The sequence below is a fragment of the Mchenga conophoros genome, linkage group LG7 (genome assembly GCF_057382185.1).
Source record: "Mchenga conophoros isolate Kocher_MC1m ecotype Shallow Benthic linkage group LG7, M_conophoros_male_GT1.1, whole genome shotgun sequence".
In the NCBI taxonomy this organism is placed as follows: Eukaryota; Metazoa; Chordata; class Actinopteri; order Cichliformes; family Cichlidae; genus Mchenga; species Mchenga conophoros.
Genome location: NC_140532.1, coordinates 24,145,185 through 24,166,606, shown reverse-complemented (window position 1 = coordinate 24,166,606; position 21,422 = coordinate 24,145,185). Strand labels below are relative to the sequence as shown.

Sequence of the window (21,422 nt, the reverse complement as noted above, 5' to 3'; positions counted from 1 at the left end):
CAGTTTTTATGGTTGAAAAGAAAAGTTCTTGTGAAAAAAAAAAAAATCTCAGAGTTTTTCACGTATCTTTTGACAAGATAATCTCAAAACCCACAGCCGGTATATTTGGACAGCACAAGGCTTTGGGGCCAACATTACATCACACTGAATGAAAGGCACATTTTGACTGGCAGCTACTGACAGTTACACTCTGTTCCTCTCAGGCTGACAGATTTGGCCCTGGCACAGTTCAAAGTGTTGAAGAATTCTTGCTTTGTTGTCATGTGATGTTTTATTCCTACACTGTACAAAAGTTGTTTTTTTCAACCCCAGGTCAGACTAATTGACTTTTGCTTCATACTGTTGTGGTGAAATGTTATGAGACCGATCAAAACATCTCCTTGCATGTCACCCTGCAGTTAAATTCAACAGCAGTGGGGAAAAAATAAATTACTCTTTAAATTTTGTAATTTTTGTTTACTTTAGACTTCTACACAACCTTGAACCTTTTTGCAACCACAGGACTCCCCCCCATTAGAAGAAACAGGTTTAAGGCACCTCTAGCAATAGCTTCCTTTTTCAAAGACTGAAATTTTCTGCAGCAAATCAGTAGGATCAATCCATTTCAAGAACATTTACTGTACGTTAGTAACACACACAGAAGAACAGGCACAGAGTTTTCAGCTAGTTTTATTTAATAACCGACACCCCCACCACCAACAGATTAAAAAAAAAAAAAAAAAACCACCAAAAAAAAAAAAAAAAAAAAAAAAAATCTTACAAAAATTTACTCAAAATGAGGCGAAACAGAAGTCGTGGCAAACTGGATGCATCCTTGTTCCAAACTGTACTTGTTTAACTGGACAGCCAGTTGAATGATTTCGTACATGTTTAACACTGACATGAACTCTACTGAAATACAGGACTTTAAAAAACAAACAAAAAAACAAAAAACAAACATGTGACGATACACACAAATTTGCAGAGACTAAATAACGCACCTTGAAATGAAACAATTACCAGTGGTAAACAAAAACATCTAGCGCATACCAAAATAATAAATAACACTGGATACAATATCCTGTAAATGTATGTACATAGGGTCACGCAATGCATAGCAAGATTTTGTAGTACCACTACAATACTCCTAATCTACAGTAATCAGATCTCCTATTTGAAATTTAAAAAAAAAAAAAAAAAAAGTACCAAGCAAAACAATTTGCTGAAACAAATTACGGCACTGTGAAGAGGAAACCACATGTAGTCAATAGGCTGCTCTTCATGACTATCATGGCTTCTGTAGATGGCTGTGACAGTAACAATTTGCAGTACCAGGTAGTATTCAAGCTTGTCACTTCCTCACCATTACTGATTTAAGCATCAGACCTCTTGAACAGTAGCCAATCAGCCACAGGGTTTTATAGTGGTGTAATGACAAAAAATAAAAATAAAAATAAAAAGAGCCAAGGACACAAGAGGGAGAAATCTGTGCACTTTAAAAAAAACAAAAAGAAACAAACAAACTAAAAACTATGTGCACATGTTCACCAGCAGATCAAGTGTAGTTTTATTGTTGATACTTCGGGGCATTTTTGATCCGACTGATCACATAGCTGTAAATACTGGAAAAACAACCCCCGCCCCCCTCCAAATACAAGGTCTATTATCAAAATTTGAAAATGTTGAATACCTCAATGTTTCAGTCCCAGCAAGATAAAACAAAAAAATAAAAATCATGACTGCAGAGAAGTGTGTCGGGAGATCCATTTTTGGATGGATTTTCAAATGTGCTCTGAAAATCCCCCCCTCCCCCTTTCTTCTGATGTGAAAGGACCTTTGGCAAATGAAGAACGCATGACGCTGAGGATGACCGTGCGTCACTGTTGACGGTCATATAAAATGGGTCTCGCCAATGTCAAAGCAATGTCTATGGGAGTTTACTGGGAAAGACGGAGGGGGAAAAAGCAAAAAAAACAAAACAAAACAAAAAACCCCAAGACATCCAAAACATCTCTAATGGGGCCATGGTGTCTGAAGCATAGGAGCCAGCTGTAGAGATGTTAGGGGGAGGGATGGGTAATGTGACAAAAGGAATAAGATAAATATCTTTAGATAGGTTCACAATGAAATTTTGAGGTAAAGACTGCAGTAGCAGGAAGTACTGAGTGAGATCAATAAAGATTAACAAATGTTGCTGCAATGGAATACACATATGTAGATTGATGTCAATGTAGTATGGAGTCATTTTGTTCACTGTATGTTTTATTTTGAGGGGGCAAACTCTGCAGATATAATCCTGCTTTGAGGAAATCTGCCAAACATGTCACTTCCCTTAATTGTCCACGATACAATCATTCTGTTTTTAAAAACAATAGCGCAATGACTCACATCTTGGTGAGACAAAAAAAAAAAAAAAAAAAATCCAGTGATAAACAATGATTACAAATGAAAAAACAAACTACTACCGATCTATGATATGTGATCCCATTCAGATAAAGCACATATGCACACATAGGCATCTACATAAGCTTTAAATAGATCATCCCAAGTTTGCTTTGTGCTTAATTTTACTGTTAATGTTGTGAATTTCATGTGCAGATCAAAATTTCCCTTAAATAATTCATGTTAAACCAGCAGACAATACTGAGTGGCCTGTGAAAGCAGATAAATCAAAGAAATAAAGTGATAATTGATTATGATTACACATTGCTAAAGGGGAGAAGTCTTAGTTGGAGCATTAAAGAGCTCCGGAAAAGTAGTCCAGCTAAAAATGGCAACAATGTCAATCACCACTCAATATGCGCTCAATCTCCTCTAGTCTCTTCAAGGCAGCTGCTCTTTTTTTCTCTATATCTTTAATGTCCTTCGTGGACTTACCCTTAGTCCGCTTGTCAGACTGGCTATTATCTAAAGATTTTGATTGGTCCACACCCACACCTCTGACACTTTCTGTAGAGGATTTCCGCTCATTCTTCTCATCCCCAACCTCCTTTCCAACTGCATCAACACCCCTCCCTTCCTCTCCACCCGCAGCAGCCTCTTCCGTGCCCTCCTTAACACTCTGCAGCACTTCCTCCTTGGATGATGCAGCTACCCCCTCCGTGGTTGCTCCTTCAGTGGTAGCTGAAGACAGTGGTCGGCCTGCTGCACTCATGGCAGCCATTTTACTACGTACAATACTCAAGTGGCGACGCACATACTCCTCATTTGGTGCCAGGTCCAGCGTTTCCTCCAGGCATCGCTCGGCCCGTGGCAGGTCGCGCTCCTCAAAGTAGACCACGCACAAGTTGTGCTTCCCTTGGACATTGGTGGGGTCCATGCGTAAAATACGCTCAAAACAGGCCTTAGCACCACGGGTGTCCTTCTTGTGATTCATGAGGATGTCACCCTTAAGGATTAGGCCCTTGATGTGCTCTGGATGGTGGTGTAGCAACTCATCCAACACAGGTAATGCGTCGACTTCACGTTTTGATTGAGAGTAGAGCAAAGCTAGGTTAAACAGAGCACTGCGGAAACCAGCCTGCAGACCAATGGCTTTGCGCATCCACCGCTCAGCTGCTGCATTTTCATTTGCATCCATGGCCAGCATGCCAAGATTGAAATAGCCATTGGCATCGTCAGGCTCCTCCTCCACATAGGTGAGGAATCGACGGTTGGCCTCAGGCCAGAACTTGGGCTCACCTGTCACAGGAAACAGACACAAAGCACAGGGTGAATTTGGGTAATCAAACGTTGATATTCAACCACAAAAGGTGCTTTTATGTGCATTGTGCAAGATTTTGTTTACCCTTAGCTGGTATGAAAAAGTTTAAAACAATAATGGCTAAATGTGACAAAATCCATTGGAAACAAACTTTGTAAATCATGTTTACTGCAATCTTTTTTTACAGTTTGAGGTTTTGTGATTTTGTTATGTCTCTTTTCCACAATCACTTAAGGGCACTGAGTGGATAGTCAGCACCACCAGTGATTGAACCAAGGTTTTTCATGTATTGAAATGTGGATTAATTGACTTTTCTCCCCCAAATATTTGCTAATATTGATATATTAGTATGGAATCCACAATTCAAAAACCTGAGGGATGGAGGTTTGTGAGAGTTAATATGTGCATGGGTTTTCAGCTTATTTAAAAATCAGACTGTAGAATTTATGAGAGACTGTACTGGATGCTAGGACAGTCTATTTTACAACAGCACACTGTTAAGCTAACCTTTATTGAAATTAATTTGTCTTACAATGCATGTCTATTTATCTACGGTAGAAAAGATTGTGGACTTATTGGTCTTGGTGTCAGAACTGACAATGGATCGTATACAGAGCTATCCATCTGTCCATCCTTGCATCCATTTATCCATGGTAGCTGGGATAGGCTCCTGCCAACTCGCAACTCTTACACAGGGAAAATGAATATTTGCCTCCTTCTGGATCTTTTGTTCTTTTTGCACATTTGCATAAAACTAATCTTAATATTAGACAAAGATACTCTGAGTAAAAACAAAATGGAATTTTTTTAAAATGACAATCGAATTTATTCAGGAAAAAAAAGATTATCTCAACTAATCATAATGCATCCATTTTTTGAAAAGCTGAATTCGATTTCATTTGCTAGAGCCAGGCCGATTATTGCCAGACCTGTTGAACCAAGAATTCCCCGAAATACAAACTGTTTGACAAGGTGAAACAAAAGGAAAGTGGAAACGTGCTCTGATGAACTTAACTAATAAAGTAATTGCTAGTGTTTTTCAAATAATTTTGCACGAAATATATATATATATTTTTTAAAAAGTGCTGTACTTGATATGTTTAGCCCCTTACAATCAGTAAGGCGTTCTGATTGACCTGCGGCAGCAATGTTCCAGCAGCAGTTTGGTGGGTCATTTAAAAACAGAGGTGGGAAGTAATGATGTACAAAGACAGGAGAAGAGAGGAAGAAGAGAAGTTAGATTTGATAAAATGGAAATTTAAAGCGCAAGTCCTCATGTTTTAAAATCAGATTCTGGGTCGTACATGTGACATTGTTTTTTTTGTGATATTGTGAAATCTGCTGCAAAACAAACAAAGGTAGATCAACTGTGTTATTTAACGGTTGAATGGAAATACTCTGCAAGTTGGTGCAGGATAAACAGGTTAGTTTGCTGTTCGCTGATGGATTTAAAGTAAATAACAGTGTTTATGACCAGTACACAGTGTCTGTCTAGTATAAAGTTAATATGACCAGCAGGTCAGCTAATCACCTGTACACTAAGAAAACCTAATGGAGCTCTCAATAGAAATTATTGTGAGTTGTGTTTCTTTTCCCATGCTGAGTCATTACAACTGATATTATGGTTTTGCCATCTGTGTTTAAAAAAAATAAAAAATACAGGGGTGGAGAAACTAGTAAACACTTTTATCACTGAGCTGATGAAGGATGAATGAACAGAAACTTGGCTAAGAACATCTGTCAGTACATGCAGTGTGCGCTTCAAAATAAGCATCTGGTTACACCCTAAAGGTAATACAAGGTTATTTCCTTTAACAAGTGACAAGTAAGGCTCTCCTCATTCCTCTTATGAGGAACAATCATGCTTAAATTATTTATATCTTCATTACACTCACCAGACTCCTGCATGAGAAGTGCTGAGTTAAAGAGTGCCAGCTTGTGGCGTGGGTTGAGCTCCAGAGCATGGTTGAAGTTCTTCAGGGCTTCAGATGGGTCTTTCATCTCAATGTAGACGATGGCCAGGTTATACCACAGGTCAGCATTGGTGCGATCAAGCTCCAAGGCTCTGAGATAGGCATCCCGGGCTTCTGTAAGCTTGTTCATCTTGAGAAGCAGTTCCCCTCTGAGTCAAAAAGAAAACAAATAAATAAATACATATAGAGGTGATAATGCAAAAAACACTAACACATTACTACATTACTTGACCAACAAAATTTGAGATAAGGGGAATGTCTCAGTACAAATCTTTGACAGTAATACATTTAAGATCAAGATTTTATTCATTTATTAAAGAATATGTGTGCCATTTTAACTCTTTATCTGACAGATAAAGAGTTTAAAAAAAATCAAAACAAAACTTGCCTACTGATGTAAGCTTGTTTGAAGTCTGGTCTCATGCTTATTGCTTGCCGGTAGAGCTGATCAGCCTCCTCCAGTCGCGAATCATTGGCCCGGATCAGATTTGCTAGGTTTATGTAAACATTGAGATGGTTTGGGGCAACACGCGTCGCATACTTCTTACCAGGAATAACCTAATGTGTGGACAAACAACATTTCATTAGAATCAAAGCTTGTGTAACATCAAATAAAGTAGAGAATTTGAAGGGAGTGGAAAAAAATCATCATATTACAGTCTGTTATGAGAGATTAGATTTTAATGCAGATTTCTAGTCCCTGTTTTTTGGCTCAGGCCTTTCTGGGTAATGCAACTTGCAACTATACCTCTTATCACTATCATTGCTTTTATCCTGGGAAGGTTGTTTTCCTGAATAGAAGAACTTGGTACCCCCAGTAAAAGTTTGCATTATAAGAAAGTTATTTTTGCTTTTTCAACCAGTTTTGTTAATTGTTGTTTACTTATTTACTGAAAGTGGAGTTAAAATAACAAGGATATTTACTTAATGTTTCTGCCATGTAAGGTATAGTCACCCCAGAAACCCCATATCTGAGCCAGGAATAATCCTGTAAGTGTTGATCCTAACATTGTAATTAAATAAGCAAAATAACTATAATTCATCAACATCATGCCCACGTTCGTTATATATAATTAAAGTTTTCCATGATATGACTGAAAGGCTGTTGTATGCTGCATGATCTGCCACCATCAGGTGGTAAACAGTGACTACAATGAACCTTACAGCCAGGAATGAGTAACAATTGCATAAAAGGAAGCAGAAAAAAACAAAAAAAGCAAATGATTAAATACCTGCGGCATGAGGGATTTGGCAACCAAGTAAGCCTCTTCTGCCTCTTTGGACTTGTTCAAATTCTTGTAGGTTCTTCCAACATTCATGTGAGCACCAATATCATCTGCAGCAACAAGAATGAGAAAGAGCAGTGAGAAAACAAAATCCTACTCCATCTGTTTATGTGTGTTTTAACACATTTACTAAACATGACTATATTAAATACCAACTAATGCTAAACATGACTAGAAAATATAAATGATTTTCAACTATACCATCAATAGTGTAAGACAAAACAAGCAACATTATTTTGAGGAGCTTATTTAATCCTTCTAGGAAGACGTAAGAAAAATTAAACTTTAAAAGAGGTCAGTTTGTAAAGCCAGAACTGATGCTTGATTAGCAGAGCAGGAAATCCTCGCTGGGAAAATGTGTTTACATTGCTAATCTTGGGGAAACACTTGTGGGTGATGAACCGGCAAAGCTGTGGATATCTCAGTTTATGGTAGGCTTCCTCTAAACTAAGGCATTAAGCACAAATGAAAAAAAAAACAAAAACACAGACAGATGCCCAAGATATCGAAATGATACACTTTAGATCATAGGTGTCAAACTAAATTTGGCCTGCAGCCTAATTACATTTGGCCCGCGAAGCCATACCAAATTACTATTAGAGCTGGCCTACTGGTATTATACAGCTAATATATATATTGTTTAGTATTAAGCTTTGCTTGTTCCATATTCATATTCAAAACTTATTTGAGTCCATAAGAAAAGATTCATTCTTATATCTGGAGGAAGATTTTTTTTTTCAATAAATATTAACGTTAGCCCGCGACTTTGTTCCAGTTTTGAATCTTGGCCCACTGTGTATTTGAGTTTGACACCCCTGCTTTAGATAGTAGGATTATACTTTTGGCCTGTTTGACTGCAGTCATGAGATCTTAGAGTAAAATGAATGGACTCATAACAACTGACTGCCTATTAACTACAGTGGGGCAAAAAAGTATTTAGTCAGCCACCGATTGTGCAAGTACCCCCACTTAAAATGATGACAGAGGTCAGTAATTTGCACCAGAGGTACACTTCAACTGTGAGAGACAGAATGTGAAAAAAAAATCCATGAATTCACATGGTAGGATTTGTAAACAATTTATTCGTAAACTAGGGTGGAAAATAAGTATTTGGTCACCTCAAACAAGGAAAATCTCTGGCTCTCACAGACCTGTAACGTCCTCTGTAAGAAGCTGCTTTTCTGTCCCCCACTCGTTACCTGTATGAATGGCACCTGTTTGAACTCATCATCTGTATAAAAGACACCTGTCCACAGCCTCAAACAGTCAGACTCCAAACTCCGCCATGGCCAAGACCAAAGAGCTTTCGAAGGACACCAGGAAAAGTATTGTAGACCTGCACCAGACTGGGAAGAGTGAATCTACAATAGGCAAGCAGCTTGGTGTGAAAAAATCAACTGTGGGAGCAATCATCAGAAAATGGAAGACATACAAGACCACTGATAATCTCCCTCGATCTGGGGCTCCACGCAAGATCTCATCCCGTGGGGTCAAAATGATCATGAGAACAGTGAGCAAAGATCCCAGAACCACACGGGGGGACCTGGTGAATGACCTGCAGAGAGCTGGGACCAAAGTAACAAAGGTCACCATCAGTAACACACTACGATGGCAGGGAATCAAATCCCGCAGTGCCAGACGTGTCCCGCTGCTGAAGCCAGTGCATGTCCAGGCCCGTCTGAAGTTTGCCAGAGAGCACATGGATGATACAGCAGAGGATTGGGAGAATGTCATGTGGTCAAATGAAACCAAAGTAGAACTTTTTGGTATAAACTCAACTCGTCGTGTTTGGAGGAAGAAGAATACTGAGTTGCATCCCAAGAACACCATACCTACTGTGAAGCATGGGGGTGGAAACATCATGCTATGGGGCTGTTTTTCTGCCAAGGGGACAGGACGACTGATCCGTGTTAAGGACAGAATGAATGGGGCCATGTATCGTGAGATTTTGAGCCAAAACCTCCTTCCATCAGTGAGAACTTTGAAGATGAAACGAGGCTGGGTCTTCCAACATGACAATGATCCAAAACACACCGCCCGGGCAACAAAGGAGTGGCTCCGTAAGAAGCATTTGAAAGTCCTGGAGTGGCCTAGCCAGTCTCCAGACCTCAACCCCATAGAAAATCTGTGGCGGGAGTTGAAAGTCCGTGTTGCTCGGCGACAGCCCCAAAACATCACTGCTCTCGAGAAGATCTGCATGGAGGAATGGGCCAAAATACCAGCTACTGTGTGTGCAAACCTGGTAAAGACCTATAGTAAACGTTTGACCTCTGTTATTGCCAACAAAGGTTATGTTACAAAGTATTGAGTTGTATTTTTGTTGTTGACCAAATACTTATTTTCCACCCTGATTTACGAATAAATTCTTTACAAATCCTACCATGTGGATTCATGGATTTTTTTTTCACATTCTGTCTCTCACAGTTGAAGTGTACCTCTGGTGCAAATTACTGACCTCTGTCATCATTTTAGGTGGGGGAACTTGCACAATCGGTGGCTGACTAAATACTTTTTTGCCCCACTGTATGTGTCAAGAGAAGTTAAAAAAAAAAAAAAAGCTTGTTGGACTTTCAACTGAACTAGCTGTCCAGGGGATTTTTTGGTCATATTTTTAGCCAAGAGTGTTACTATGTAAGCATTTAATCTTCCAACAGTCACCCTTTTCATTTCTTCTAAACTACCTGCTGAATTAAATCATTGAGTTAACTTCATTACACAAAAACACCGTGTTACATGTGAATTTGCAGCCCATTTGATGGAGCCTACATTTAATTTCTCAATATTCTGTGTTTTTTCTTTGAATCTTTGCCATGCTTTAGTCTATTGTCGTCTGTCCCCCTTTATTTTTAATCTAATTTTACAATTTCCCATTGATTGTTTTTGTTCCCCTGACTATAGGAAAACAAGCAAATGCATTAACAGACAGCTTAGGTCTTTTGAGCAATGCACAATATCCTTTGTTAAAACAAGTTCCTACTTTACTAAAACTTAAATGAAAAAGGTTGGAACCAGTAGTTCAAACAGTTTATGATACACTATCAATGCAATCTGAAGTCACATTACTGGCTTACCACGTGACATAGCTGTTAAGAGTTTTTGGAAGAGTCAAGCAATAATGTAAGCAGTGATTACCTACAGTGGGGAAATAATTATTTAAACCCCTGCTGAATTTATAAGTTTATAAGAAATGAAGTCTCTAAATTTTACGGTAGTTTCATTTTAATAGAGAGACAACATATCAGCTAAAAATCCAGAAAAAATACATTACATGAAAGGTGGAAGATCAGCCCAAAACTACATCCTGGCTGTCTGTGCTTGTTAGGTGCTTGGGACCACAGTCACCAAGAACACCACTGGTAACACACTACGCCGTGATGGACTGAAATCTTGCAGTGCCCACAAGTGTCCCCCTATTCAAGAAGGCAGATCTATATGCCTGTCTTAACCTTGCCATTTAACACGTAATGATTCAGAGAAGGTTTGGGAGAAAGTGCTGTGGTCAGATGAAATCAAAATCAAGCTCTTTATCATCAGTTGTGTTTGAAAAAAGAGAAATGCTGAGTATGACCCAAAGAACCCCATCCCCACAATCAAGCACAGAGGTGGAAACATTAACCTTTGAGGCTGTATTTCTGCCAAGTGTATTGACAACTTATTGCATTGAGGGGCCAATGGATGGAACGTATACTGTAAAAATTTGGATGAGAACCTTTTCTCAGCCAGAACACTGAAGAAAGGTCTTGGATGGTTCTTCCAGCATTACAATGACCGAAAACATACTGCCAAGGCAACAAAGGAGTGGCTAAAGAAGAAGCACATTAAGGTCATGGAGTGGAGTACATCCAGATTTTAATCCTATAGAAAATCTGTCAAGGGAACTGAAGCTTTGAGATGCCAAGCAGAAGCCAACAAACAAAGGATTTAGAGAGGCCTCTCTCTTTCTTAATAATTTCCTGTCCTTCATTGCTCCACAATCCAATAAAGGCAAAAGTGCTCCAATAACAATCTTACCGTACAAAAAAATACTAGGGTACTAAGTCATATTTTGCTTAGAGATCAAGTACTTATTTTACTCCGTGACATGCGGACACCTTTGGATTTGTTTTTTAGTTGACATTCTGTCGCTCTCCAATAAAATGAAACTACCATAAAAATTTTAGATTATTCATTTGTTTGCAAGGGAGAAAAACTCAGCAGGGAATCAAATAAGCATTTCACACACTGTATAAGCTTCCTTGATTTGCTGTTTGAATTTGAAGAGGAAAAATGGTATCTTGTGTAAGTGCAACTATTGTACAATAGTTGCTGTGTGCATTTTTAAATACGAAAGAAAAAACAAAACAAAAAACCTTACAAATACTTCTACATGACAAACAAAATTAGCAAAAATCATACCCTGAAATAAGATAATCAAAAAGCACAATGACTTGTACTTGCTTACTATTCCTACAAATTGAAAAATGAACAATGTTATGAGAAGTACAATGAGAACCTCTGACCATCTCAAGCTAGAATTACTTTCTTGCAGTTGTATCCAGCCACCAGTGAAACTGAGGTTATTTACATGACAGACATAAAACATGGTTTCTGGCAGAAAAGTAAATAGGCCTGAGGACTGTTATGGGTCTTTTTGGCTACACCATGGGTAGAGCACTAATGGGCTAGAGCAGCGGTCCCCAACCTTTTTTGCGCCACGAACCGGTTTATGCCCGACAATATTTTCACGGACCGGCCTTTAAGGTGTTGCGGATAAATACAACAATATAAAACTAGTACCGGTACCGAAAAAAAGAAGATTTATTCATAACACACGTGAACAGACCCAGGAAAACCGAGTAAACGATAAAAACGATAACAAAATAACGCCGAAAACCAATAAAAACCCTGAAAACCATACATTTCACACCTGAGCCTCAACTCTCGCGGCCCGGTACCAAACGACTCACAGACCGGTACCGGTCCAAGGCCGGGGGTTGGGGACCGCTGGGCTAGAGCACAAAGGCTAATTTCCTTCATGTAGACTGATAGATGGTTTAGTCTACCATAAACAATAGAAAGAGCAGCTGAACAATGTAAGGGATTTTTCTTTGATTCTTTTTCAATCAACAAACATTTTCATGCTCACCATGGTTAATGGCAAGAATAGGATCTCTCTCTCTCACTGAAACATATTCTAATTACAGTTATATAGTGGACATGGACACAGTTTTCCTTTGAGGGTATCCACATTCAAATTGGACGAAGGGTTTAGGAATTTCAGCTCTTTAACATGTGCAACCCTCTTTTTAAAGGAACCTACAGTAATTGGACAGTTGACTCAGGGGCCATTTCATGGGCAGGTGTGGGCAATTCCTTTGTTTTGTCATTATCAATTAAGCAGATAAAAGGCCTGGAGCTGATCTGAGGTCTGGTGCTTCCATCTGAAAGACTGTGCTGTGAACCGACAACATGCGGTCAGAGCAGCTCTCCATGCAGGTGAAACAAGCCACCCTTAAGCTCTGAAAACAGAAAAACCCATCTGAGAAATTGCTACAATATTAGGAGTGACAAAATTTAAAGCTTGGTACATCCTGAGAAAGAAAGCAATTTTTAGAGCAGTATTTAGAGACCTATTGTCTGCCCAAAATGAGCTGAATGAAGTTAAATAATTGGGAGGCATTTCACAAGATACAGCCAAAACAACCCAGGAGTTTATTAAAGCAAAGAAGTGGAATATTCTTGAATAGCCAAGTCAGACATTTGATCTTAACCCAATCGAGCATGTATTTCGCGTGTTGAAGACTAAGCTTCGGACAGAAAGGCACACAAACAAAAAGCAACTGAAAGCTGCTGCAGTATAGACCTGGCGTTAAAATGGAGGAAACCCAACTAAGTATTTGAAATGAAGTTTCATTAGAAATGAAATTTTATTTTTAGTTACTTAAGTTGAGTCCCTGAAATGAAGAGATTGTATTTAAAAATGCTTTAGTTCCTCACATTTTTATGCAATCTTTTTATTCAACCCACTAAACTAAAGCTGAATGTCTACACTTCTGGGTCTTTTTCATTTAATATTAGTGTTTAAAGCAGTTATACTGTATTATACGGTGTTTCTGTTTTTGTATACCTGTTGGAACAGGTAGAACAACAAGTAAAACAGTTACTCTCAACACAAAGAAAAATACTGTAACCTCATTTGGTATCCTCCACCAAAAAAAACAAATAGTTTGTAAGAAGATCAACTATTTGTTGATCTTCTTAAGAAAGAATTTTGCAAACTGTAGTGGATTTTTCATCACTTCCATGAAACCATCCTTCCTTTTTCAATGATTTATGAATGACATCAAAGCGTCTCACCTGGTTGGACTCGAGTAGCCTGGAGAAAATACCGCAAAGCCTTTGCATAATTGTTCTGATTTTCTAAAGCGTGGCCAACATTATTCCACAACTTGGCATTGTTCTTGTTAACCTGAGTAGATGACAAATTAAAAGAGACATAACGATAATAAACATTCGTCAGTTTTGTGAGTGGATGATTAATTCTGGTTTACTCAAAATTTTTAATCACAAGGTGTTTACAGACATTGGCAAACTGACATGACACTCTGCCACCACAAAAACAGCATTTCCATCATACCTTCAAGGCAGATGTAAAGAGAGTATATTCTGACTCCCAGTCCCAATTTCTATGAAAAGTTTTCACTGTGTACGTAGTTAGCAGCAGTCCAATCATCAACCAGGAAATCTTCTTCAATTGTCTACAAAGGACATTATTAAGCAGATCAATGTAATTTTAAATATACATTTTCACAATCTTCACAAAACCTAAATATCTGCACCAATATTAAAAAACAAAAAAACAAAAAAGGGTAAAAGTGTAACCACAAACAGAAACTCATAATTTCACAAACAGTTTTGCACTTCTGAGGGATTCTTCTTTTAAACGTCATTTTGGACAAGAACCTACCCTTTATGTGAGATCATCTTGAATCCATGTGCAACAAGAACACAGAACCCCATACTGGGAACATAAAGTACTCTCTCTGCTACGACAAACCCCACAGGGAAGAAGAGGTTGGATGCTGGAATAAAAGGCAGGACAATCAAAGACAGGGCCTGCAGGACACACACAAACACGCACAAAAGAAAGAAATAATATGTCAGTTCATATGACAAGCTCAGAGCTCTTTTTTTGAAATACTTGAACACTCAGAAATTATCATGGAGACGGACCTAAGGGGAAAAAAAAGTCTGTGTCTAAAAACAAGAAAACTGGATTTTGACGTGTTCAATTTGGCAGCTCTTTTAATGTTTAAATCTCAGAAGTTCATTAATACTTCATTCACTTGTAGGTAGCAGGTGGTTAGGTTAAAATCTGTAATTTGTAAAACTTACAATAATTTGCAGGATTTCTCATCTTTGTATGACAAACAGGTTAGCTTCATGTTCTTCACCAGTGAACACCTAAAGCACTCTTTAAAAGCTTGCTACATGACGATATAGGAATGACATTTACTGTCTGTCTATCTACAAAAGGATTAATTTAAAAAACAAAAACAAAACAAACAAAAAACCCAAAACCACCTCCCCCCTCAAAAAAACCCACCTAAAAGGTAAAACTGATGTCACATTAGCCACAATGCCACCAAGTTCAGCACTAAAAACTGACTCTGTGATAGTTCCTGCAGCAAATCTACAATCTAGAATGGGGCTCCTCAGTGGACAGTGGTTGTCTAAAACTATTTATTAATATCTCATGCTCCATGTTAGACAGCTGGCAACCTTGTAGTGATGCAGTATGTTAATGTGTTATGATATTGTTATGCAACATTTTCCAAAAGGCTCTTAGCAAACCAGAATAAACAATGCAAAAGGTCATAATTCAGTGTTTTGTGCTGACTTGTGTTCCCCTTTCTAAAGCTGAAGCTTAGAGCAATATTGTGAGCAAGTTTACTGACCTTTAAGCATGAGAACAATGAACCTATTGCACAACACATGCTAATTTGTTTCTATGTACCTCTGTAAACATTCACCACCCATTCATCCCTTCAAAGCTCAACTAAGAACTTGTGTTTCATTGCTCATTTCTGCTGGCCAACTTCATTTGCCGAAAAAAGCTAAATATACACAAAGAGTGGTAATAAAATTTGTCTTAAAAGAAAACAAACAACAACCCCCCCCCCCACACACAAACACACACAAAACATAATGGTAAACTATTGCATCAGGTTGTATGTTGAGCCACTACCCAATAGGAACCACTTTAGCTTTTTATTCTAAAGTCAGGGCTCTTCTATGGTACTTTGCATTTAAAAAAAACAAACAAAAAAAAAAAAACACACACACACAAAAATGAGTTCTAGTACTTAGAATCTGTTTACATCCCATTAAGCTATGCAAACTGTATGCAATGTGAACCCAGGGCACTACAGAGGGGGATAAAGGGCCTACAGTTAGAATGTAGTAGAAAGTAATTCAAGTCAGCATGTTATTCTTTTCCCCACAAGCAGACAGATGCTATTAAAACAAAAAAACAACCCCCCCCCCCCAAAAAAAAAGAACAAAAAAAACTAAAAACTATTTTGGCCAATGCAGATCATATGCTTAGGCTATTACAGATACTCAACTCAAAATACTGTTGTATTTTGAGTTGAGTACAATGAATACTGTACAATATAAAGCACTTTGAGGCAACTGTTGCTATATAACTAAAACTGAATTGAATTGAAGTCAATATTGTGCAAATACTTCAAGAACCTTGCTATGTTCCCCAAGAAAGGAAACCACATTTTGTTGGTCATATGTCTCACTAGTAATACTTTTGATTTTTCTTTTTACTGACCTCCAAACTTTCCTAAATACTTAAGAACAATGGTTATAAAGAGTGCTGTTCAAAAGTCTTACAGTACTGAAAATCTATTATTTTGTTGTGTGTTATTTTGATGTAAAGCTAGAAATAAGGATTTGGGAATGTTTAAAAACAGAAGATGTGAAAAGGAGACATTTATGATCCTATACATTTCCAATTCCATTCAAATCCAATTGCCATTTCACTATTTTTCAACAAAATGAAGGAAAACATAGATATATTTGTGTTATGTGTTCTATTAAAGTTTTATATGTCAAAGGGCTTCTGCTTTTCAGCAACAAATAAAAGCCTGTCACTGGTCAAGGCCACACCACCAGAAGACGAATACCTTAAGCTTTGTTTACTGGGAAACAGAAAAGCTCTCTTATCACAGATACAAAAAATAATGAAGGCCAAAATCCAATCAGCAGAAGTACTGTCAAAAGACGGCTTTTAGCAGTGGTCTCAGGAGAAAAAAAAAAAAGGGCCAAACACTTGGGGTTGGACAAGACATTAATATTTCACAGTGGGTGGCTAGAAATAATATAAATAATTACAAGTTTTAGATTTGTGGCAGTAGCAGAAGAGTTAATGTAAGGAGACTAACAAAACAGAATAAAATGCAATATATCAAACCCACAGTGAAACAGGACGGTGGGTATATTTAAGTCTGGGGCTCATATGCCCACACTGGATGTGGAGATGATGCATCAAACTGATTACAACCTGACCAAGCAGAGGTAACACTTTAGTTTTCAGAACTGCCTAACTGTCTCGTTTATTTTTGTGAAAAAAATAAAAATGTACATGCACGCGCACACGCGCGCATGCACGCACGCACGCACACACACACACACACACACAATTTAACCACATTTTCTCTCACCATGATGACTGTCTTGGCAGAACTGTGTCTGTATCGCAGACTGTGATAAGCAAGCAGTCCTAGAAAAATGTAAAATACTAGTGTAGCCAGGTTACGCAGATCTACAAGTGATTCCACCAGGGGGATTGTGCCCATAGTCCAGTCACAACAGAGCTCTGAGGGATTCAGCAGGAGCCATGCATTTACAGGAAGTAGGTAGTTGAAAGTCAGTTGTCTGGTGGGTGTAGTGCTGACTGCTGCAGGGTTATCAAATCTGCAAGAACATTACATAGGGAGAGAAGGAGATGATAAACATTACATATTATCCACTTTCCCTTTCCTTGGTGTTATCATGAAATTCTTAAATCATGAATGCTTTATTCTATCTGATTGGAAGGATCAAATTACTGCAAAACAAGTAAAGAAAAATGATTCAGAATTTATATTTTATTTTTGATATCAGATGCTGTGGATCACATTATATTCTTCTTGAAATAAAGTATATAATAAATGTGGAGGGTGAAAAAAATAAGGAAAACCATAGATGTCATGAAATGTGGGAGTGTATATAATAGTGTGCAATACAATATTATACTGTAGTGTATTTGTATTGTATCTAAGTTTAAGTGTTTTCTATCTGACAAATGAAATTCTTCCAGGACACAACACAAATCTACATAAATCACTACACTTCTGTCGTACGCTGGTTGTGCCATAGTCCTGCCCCCCTTGACTTCAATGCATACAGAATTTAATACAGAAACGGTTATCTAAGAATATAAACAAGGGTGATTTCGTATATTTTAAATTACATTGTATTTTGTTACATTCATAGTGTTACTCTGGCCCTTCGAGGCCAACCATTATGTTGATGTGGCCCTCTGTGAAAATGAGTTTGACACCCTTGCTCTAAAGGAATCTCAAAGTGTTTATAGTTCAAATTACCAATATGATGAACAGTCGCTACTGGTGGTGTGATCTCATAACAAGATGGTCTCTGGGTTTATCTATGCAGCTGCCAGTAAAGACGCTACAATAGGAACCGCAGGAGTGTTTTGTATCTGAACTGTTTGGGCAAAGCACATTGCCCAAACTTGCTTTACAGAGGCGTTTCAGTCCAAAATAATCACAGCTGGGGATTTTATAATCTAAAGGTGTGGTATTGTTATGGCTTGAACACAGAAATCGTCTCAGACAATCGGAGACAGCTTGAGGATTATAACTAGAGGATTAGGCCCTCTAGGAACTGGATCTTATCTTTCCTGTCAAATGGCATTAGGCTCAATCCTGTGCAGACAATTCCAAGACAGTTTAGGCTCAATAAATGCATAATCTAGTTGAATTATTACTAATCTGGCATTTTTATGGTGTTCTAACCTCTTAGAATATCCCAACAATAGCTCCATATTATAGGAATTTGGGCATTAAATATCTGTCATTCATCTGGCTCTGTGTTTTAAAGAGATTTACCATGAAACTTATCAGCTACATTACAAAGGACCTATTGTAAATTGTGTTTAAAAATAGTTAAAAACCTTCCAATGATGACTAATAGTTCTGTGTGTTACATTTAAGGTACATCAGCTAAAGTTTAAACAACTTTACGCAGCACATTCATGTAATACAATTAAGTACCACAAAAAGGCTGTTGTTCAGATTAGGATGCAGTCCCCAAGTTCAACAGTGAAGCATACTAATGGCAGGGTGGAGGAAACACATGTTAATGCTGAAAATCAGTTAAAGGTAAATGGATTGATTCTTGTATAGCATTTTTCTACTGTTCAATATGATACTAGATGATAGGTTGGGATGGGAAGTTCAATTGCTTGGAATTGTTAGTCTGCCTTTCTATCGATTCCGCTTATCGGTTCTTGCACTCTCGTTGCGATCGGTTGATTTCTCCAGTGTTGGAGAAGGAAAATAGTGGCGCAGTTTACAGTGTGGATATGGACATTACTTTTATTTTTATTGCATTATACTGTTAACACAACTTTAGCTCTCTGCAAGCACAGCATGCTAATGCTACATTAGCCAAGAGCCCAGAGTGATGTTAAAGCTGAGTAAATGCTGACCCCAGCCCAGCACCGTGATAAGGCGAGCTGGCATTTGCGGTGAAGCCAATCGCTGCTGAACTTCAACGAGTAACAAACTAATGACCAGTCAGGCTGCAGCCTCTATTTCTACCTGTTCATGTTTCTACAGTAGAATCACCGTAAAGATCGCTTTAAAGTCTCCTTAAAGTCTCTGGTTTTCATCTTTGATTTATGCTGTCAGCTTTGTGTTCATACTTAAATACTTAGAGAAAGGTCACGTGTCCTCATTAGGGGCCGTAGCCTCTAGGCTTATATTTTTAATTGGTAATTATGAGACAGTACGTTACATAAGATTTTACAGAGTAACATGAAAGTAAATAAGCCAGTAGTATAACGGAGTGTTTCCCAACCTTTTGGAGCCACGACACACACCCCCAAAAGTCCCAATATTGCTATTACGCGCTGCCTTGTCTCACAACATGACTATGGCTACGTTCACACTGCAGGTCTTAATGCTCAATTCTGATTTTTTGACCAAATCCAATTTTTTTGTCTGCTCGTTCACACTACAAATAAAATGCGACAGCAAACGCGCTCTAGTGTGAACGCTCAAAGCGGCCCGCATGCGCAAAAGAAGACGTCATACACAATGCGCTCTGTTTAGACCCAGAGCAAACAGTATTGTTTGACTGATGGCCCTTAATATAAAGACTTCGGACTTTACGTTTCCCAATTTTTGCTTTAAGTTATTTTGTTATTTACATAATAATGTGGATAACCTAATAATCCTAATAATAATAATTATCCTTATTGCTGTTTTAGAGGAGCGGTGCTTCAAAGGATAGTTGCAGATTTCTGTCAGAATCGGCAGATTATGCAGTACAAATAAAATGTTAACGTTTCTCCAACATTGTCCTCCCAGCAGTTTCACCGGATGGCCAGGAAGCGGTTTGTAAAAATGCTGCAACTTCAGTGGTGTGGAACTGGTTTAGCTTTCGTCCGTCAGATACACAACAAAGCACTATTTTTGGTAGAGCATGCTAGCGGGCCGTCATTATTACCGTGTTTTTTGGAAAATGACAAACTTAAAATCGATCCTTTTTATTTTTCTGAAAATCGACAGTGCCCCTTTATAATCCCGTGTGCCTTATGTATGAATTCTGGTTGTGTTTACTGACCTCGAAACGATTTTATGTCGTACACGGCGCTCGAAAATCTGTCAAATGTTTTAGTAGGACTTTGCTAAGCTGAGCATCGCAGAGTGATGCGTACTGTGCTTCAACATAATATTACCGTATTGTGTGTGTATAACCTCTTTTTAAGTTTTGTGGATATTATACATGGTTATGCTGAGGATATGTGGGCCAATTTCCACTGGAAATGTTTTTTGGTTAAACTGTCAGCAAGGATTTGCATTTCCACAGTAAAATTTTTATATAGCTTTAATGCACATTAAAAAACAAAACAAAACAGCTGCTTGTTCAAGTGAAAATACTTTGATCGGTTTTTTGCACTAATAAAGTTGTGGAGTGTTAGGTTTTGTATTGTTGATTGTCATTTATTCTTAGAAATATTTAACCATATATGCTTAGAGGTGTATAATCAATTGTGTAGTGATAGGATGTGTGATCTTTAGCAGGCTTCAAAGGCTTTGTGTGCATTCCAGGAATGCACACCTACATCCTGGGAGCATGGGAAGAGGTCGTACCTTGTTTTATTGTTTTACGGTAGGATTAACGTAGCTATGTCAGTTTTAGTCTAAGTGCTTTTTTACATATAGATTAATTGTTGGATTTTCCAGACCAGCAGGTTAAGGGAAGTCGTTTATGGGGCCACACTCTGACCACCCACGCACGCACGCACGGTACTCTTTGTTTGTATGTAGACGTCATATGTTAATGAACCTATGCATATTCATGTATATTCATTATATCGTCAGTTATATCGTTATCGCAAATTTTCAAATGTATATCGTGATAAATATTTTTGGTCATATCGCCCTGCTCTAATTACCAGTGTACCAAATACTCAAAACTATCTTTGTGGGAGGTTCTGTAACAACAGATTGAGGACCATACTTTTCCATGACATATGTGGTGAGACAAACTTCCTCATAAAGTGACCCATAGACACATAGAATTTGTTACTATAATTGGACAGAAGAAAATTCTATTTATTTCCTATTTATATAACACTTATATGAAGAATAAGTGCTAGGAAGAAAGGTCAGTCTGTGTGCTAAATTATACTAATGGGGCCTGCCAGGATAAAGTCTAAGTGTAGAACACATTGAAAGATAGGAGGAGGAGGGGGTACAACAACCACCAGTGGGGAGAGTCAAGGAGAGGCTTTGTACAACAGCCCTTGCTTGTTTCTATTTTACTGTGATTCCTCCTAGTTTTATTTATTTTACTCTATTTTTTTAACAGCACTTTGTGACTGCTTGTCTGTAAGATATTATTATAGAACAATAAAGAAAAACTTGGTAAATATTATATAATCCAAGAACACCAAATTGATGTTACCAGACTACATTTACAATACAAATTATACATATATAATTTGTATATAACATACACATATACACACACACACATACACATATATACATACATATAATTTGTATATAACATACACATATACACACACACACATACACATATATACATACATATACATACATACATATGTATACACATATATATACACATATACGTATACACATATACGTATACACATATACGTATATACGTATA

At 37.9% G+C, this 21,422-nt stretch overlaps 1 protein-coding gene across 3 annotated transcripts in view; it reads right to left on the bottom strand.

Moving 5' to 3' along the window:
• Nucleotides 1–653: 653 nt before the first annotated feature.
• Nucleotides 654–21,422, bottom strand: part of tmtc3 (transmembrane O-mannosyltransferase targeting cadherins 3) — a 32,668-nt gene continuing 11,899 nt past the window's right edge. For all 3 annotated transcript variants that reach the window (XM_085283018.1, XM_085283017.1, XM_085283019.1), the window contains exons 7-14: nucleotides 16,655–16,907; nucleotides 13,888–14,036; nucleotides 13,558–13,678; nucleotides 13,278–13,389; nucleotides 6,888–6,991; nucleotides 6,044–6,213; nucleotides 5,578–5,804; nucleotides 654–3,660 (exon numbers count right to left, since the gene is read on the bottom strand). In XM_085283018.1, the coding sequence (XP_085139144.1) occupies nucleotides 2,762–3,660; nucleotides 5,578–5,804; nucleotides 6,044–6,213; nucleotides 6,888–6,991; nucleotides 13,278–13,389; nucleotides 13,558–13,678; nucleotides 13,888–14,036; nucleotides 16,655–16,907 (2,035 nt within the window). In that variant the 3' untranslated portion in view covers nucleotides 654–2,761. The remainder of the gene's footprint in view (nucleotides 3,661–5,577; nucleotides 5,805–6,043; nucleotides 6,214–6,887; nucleotides 6,992–13,277; nucleotides 13,390–13,557; nucleotides 13,679–13,887; nucleotides 14,037–16,654; nucleotides 16,908–21,422) is intronic.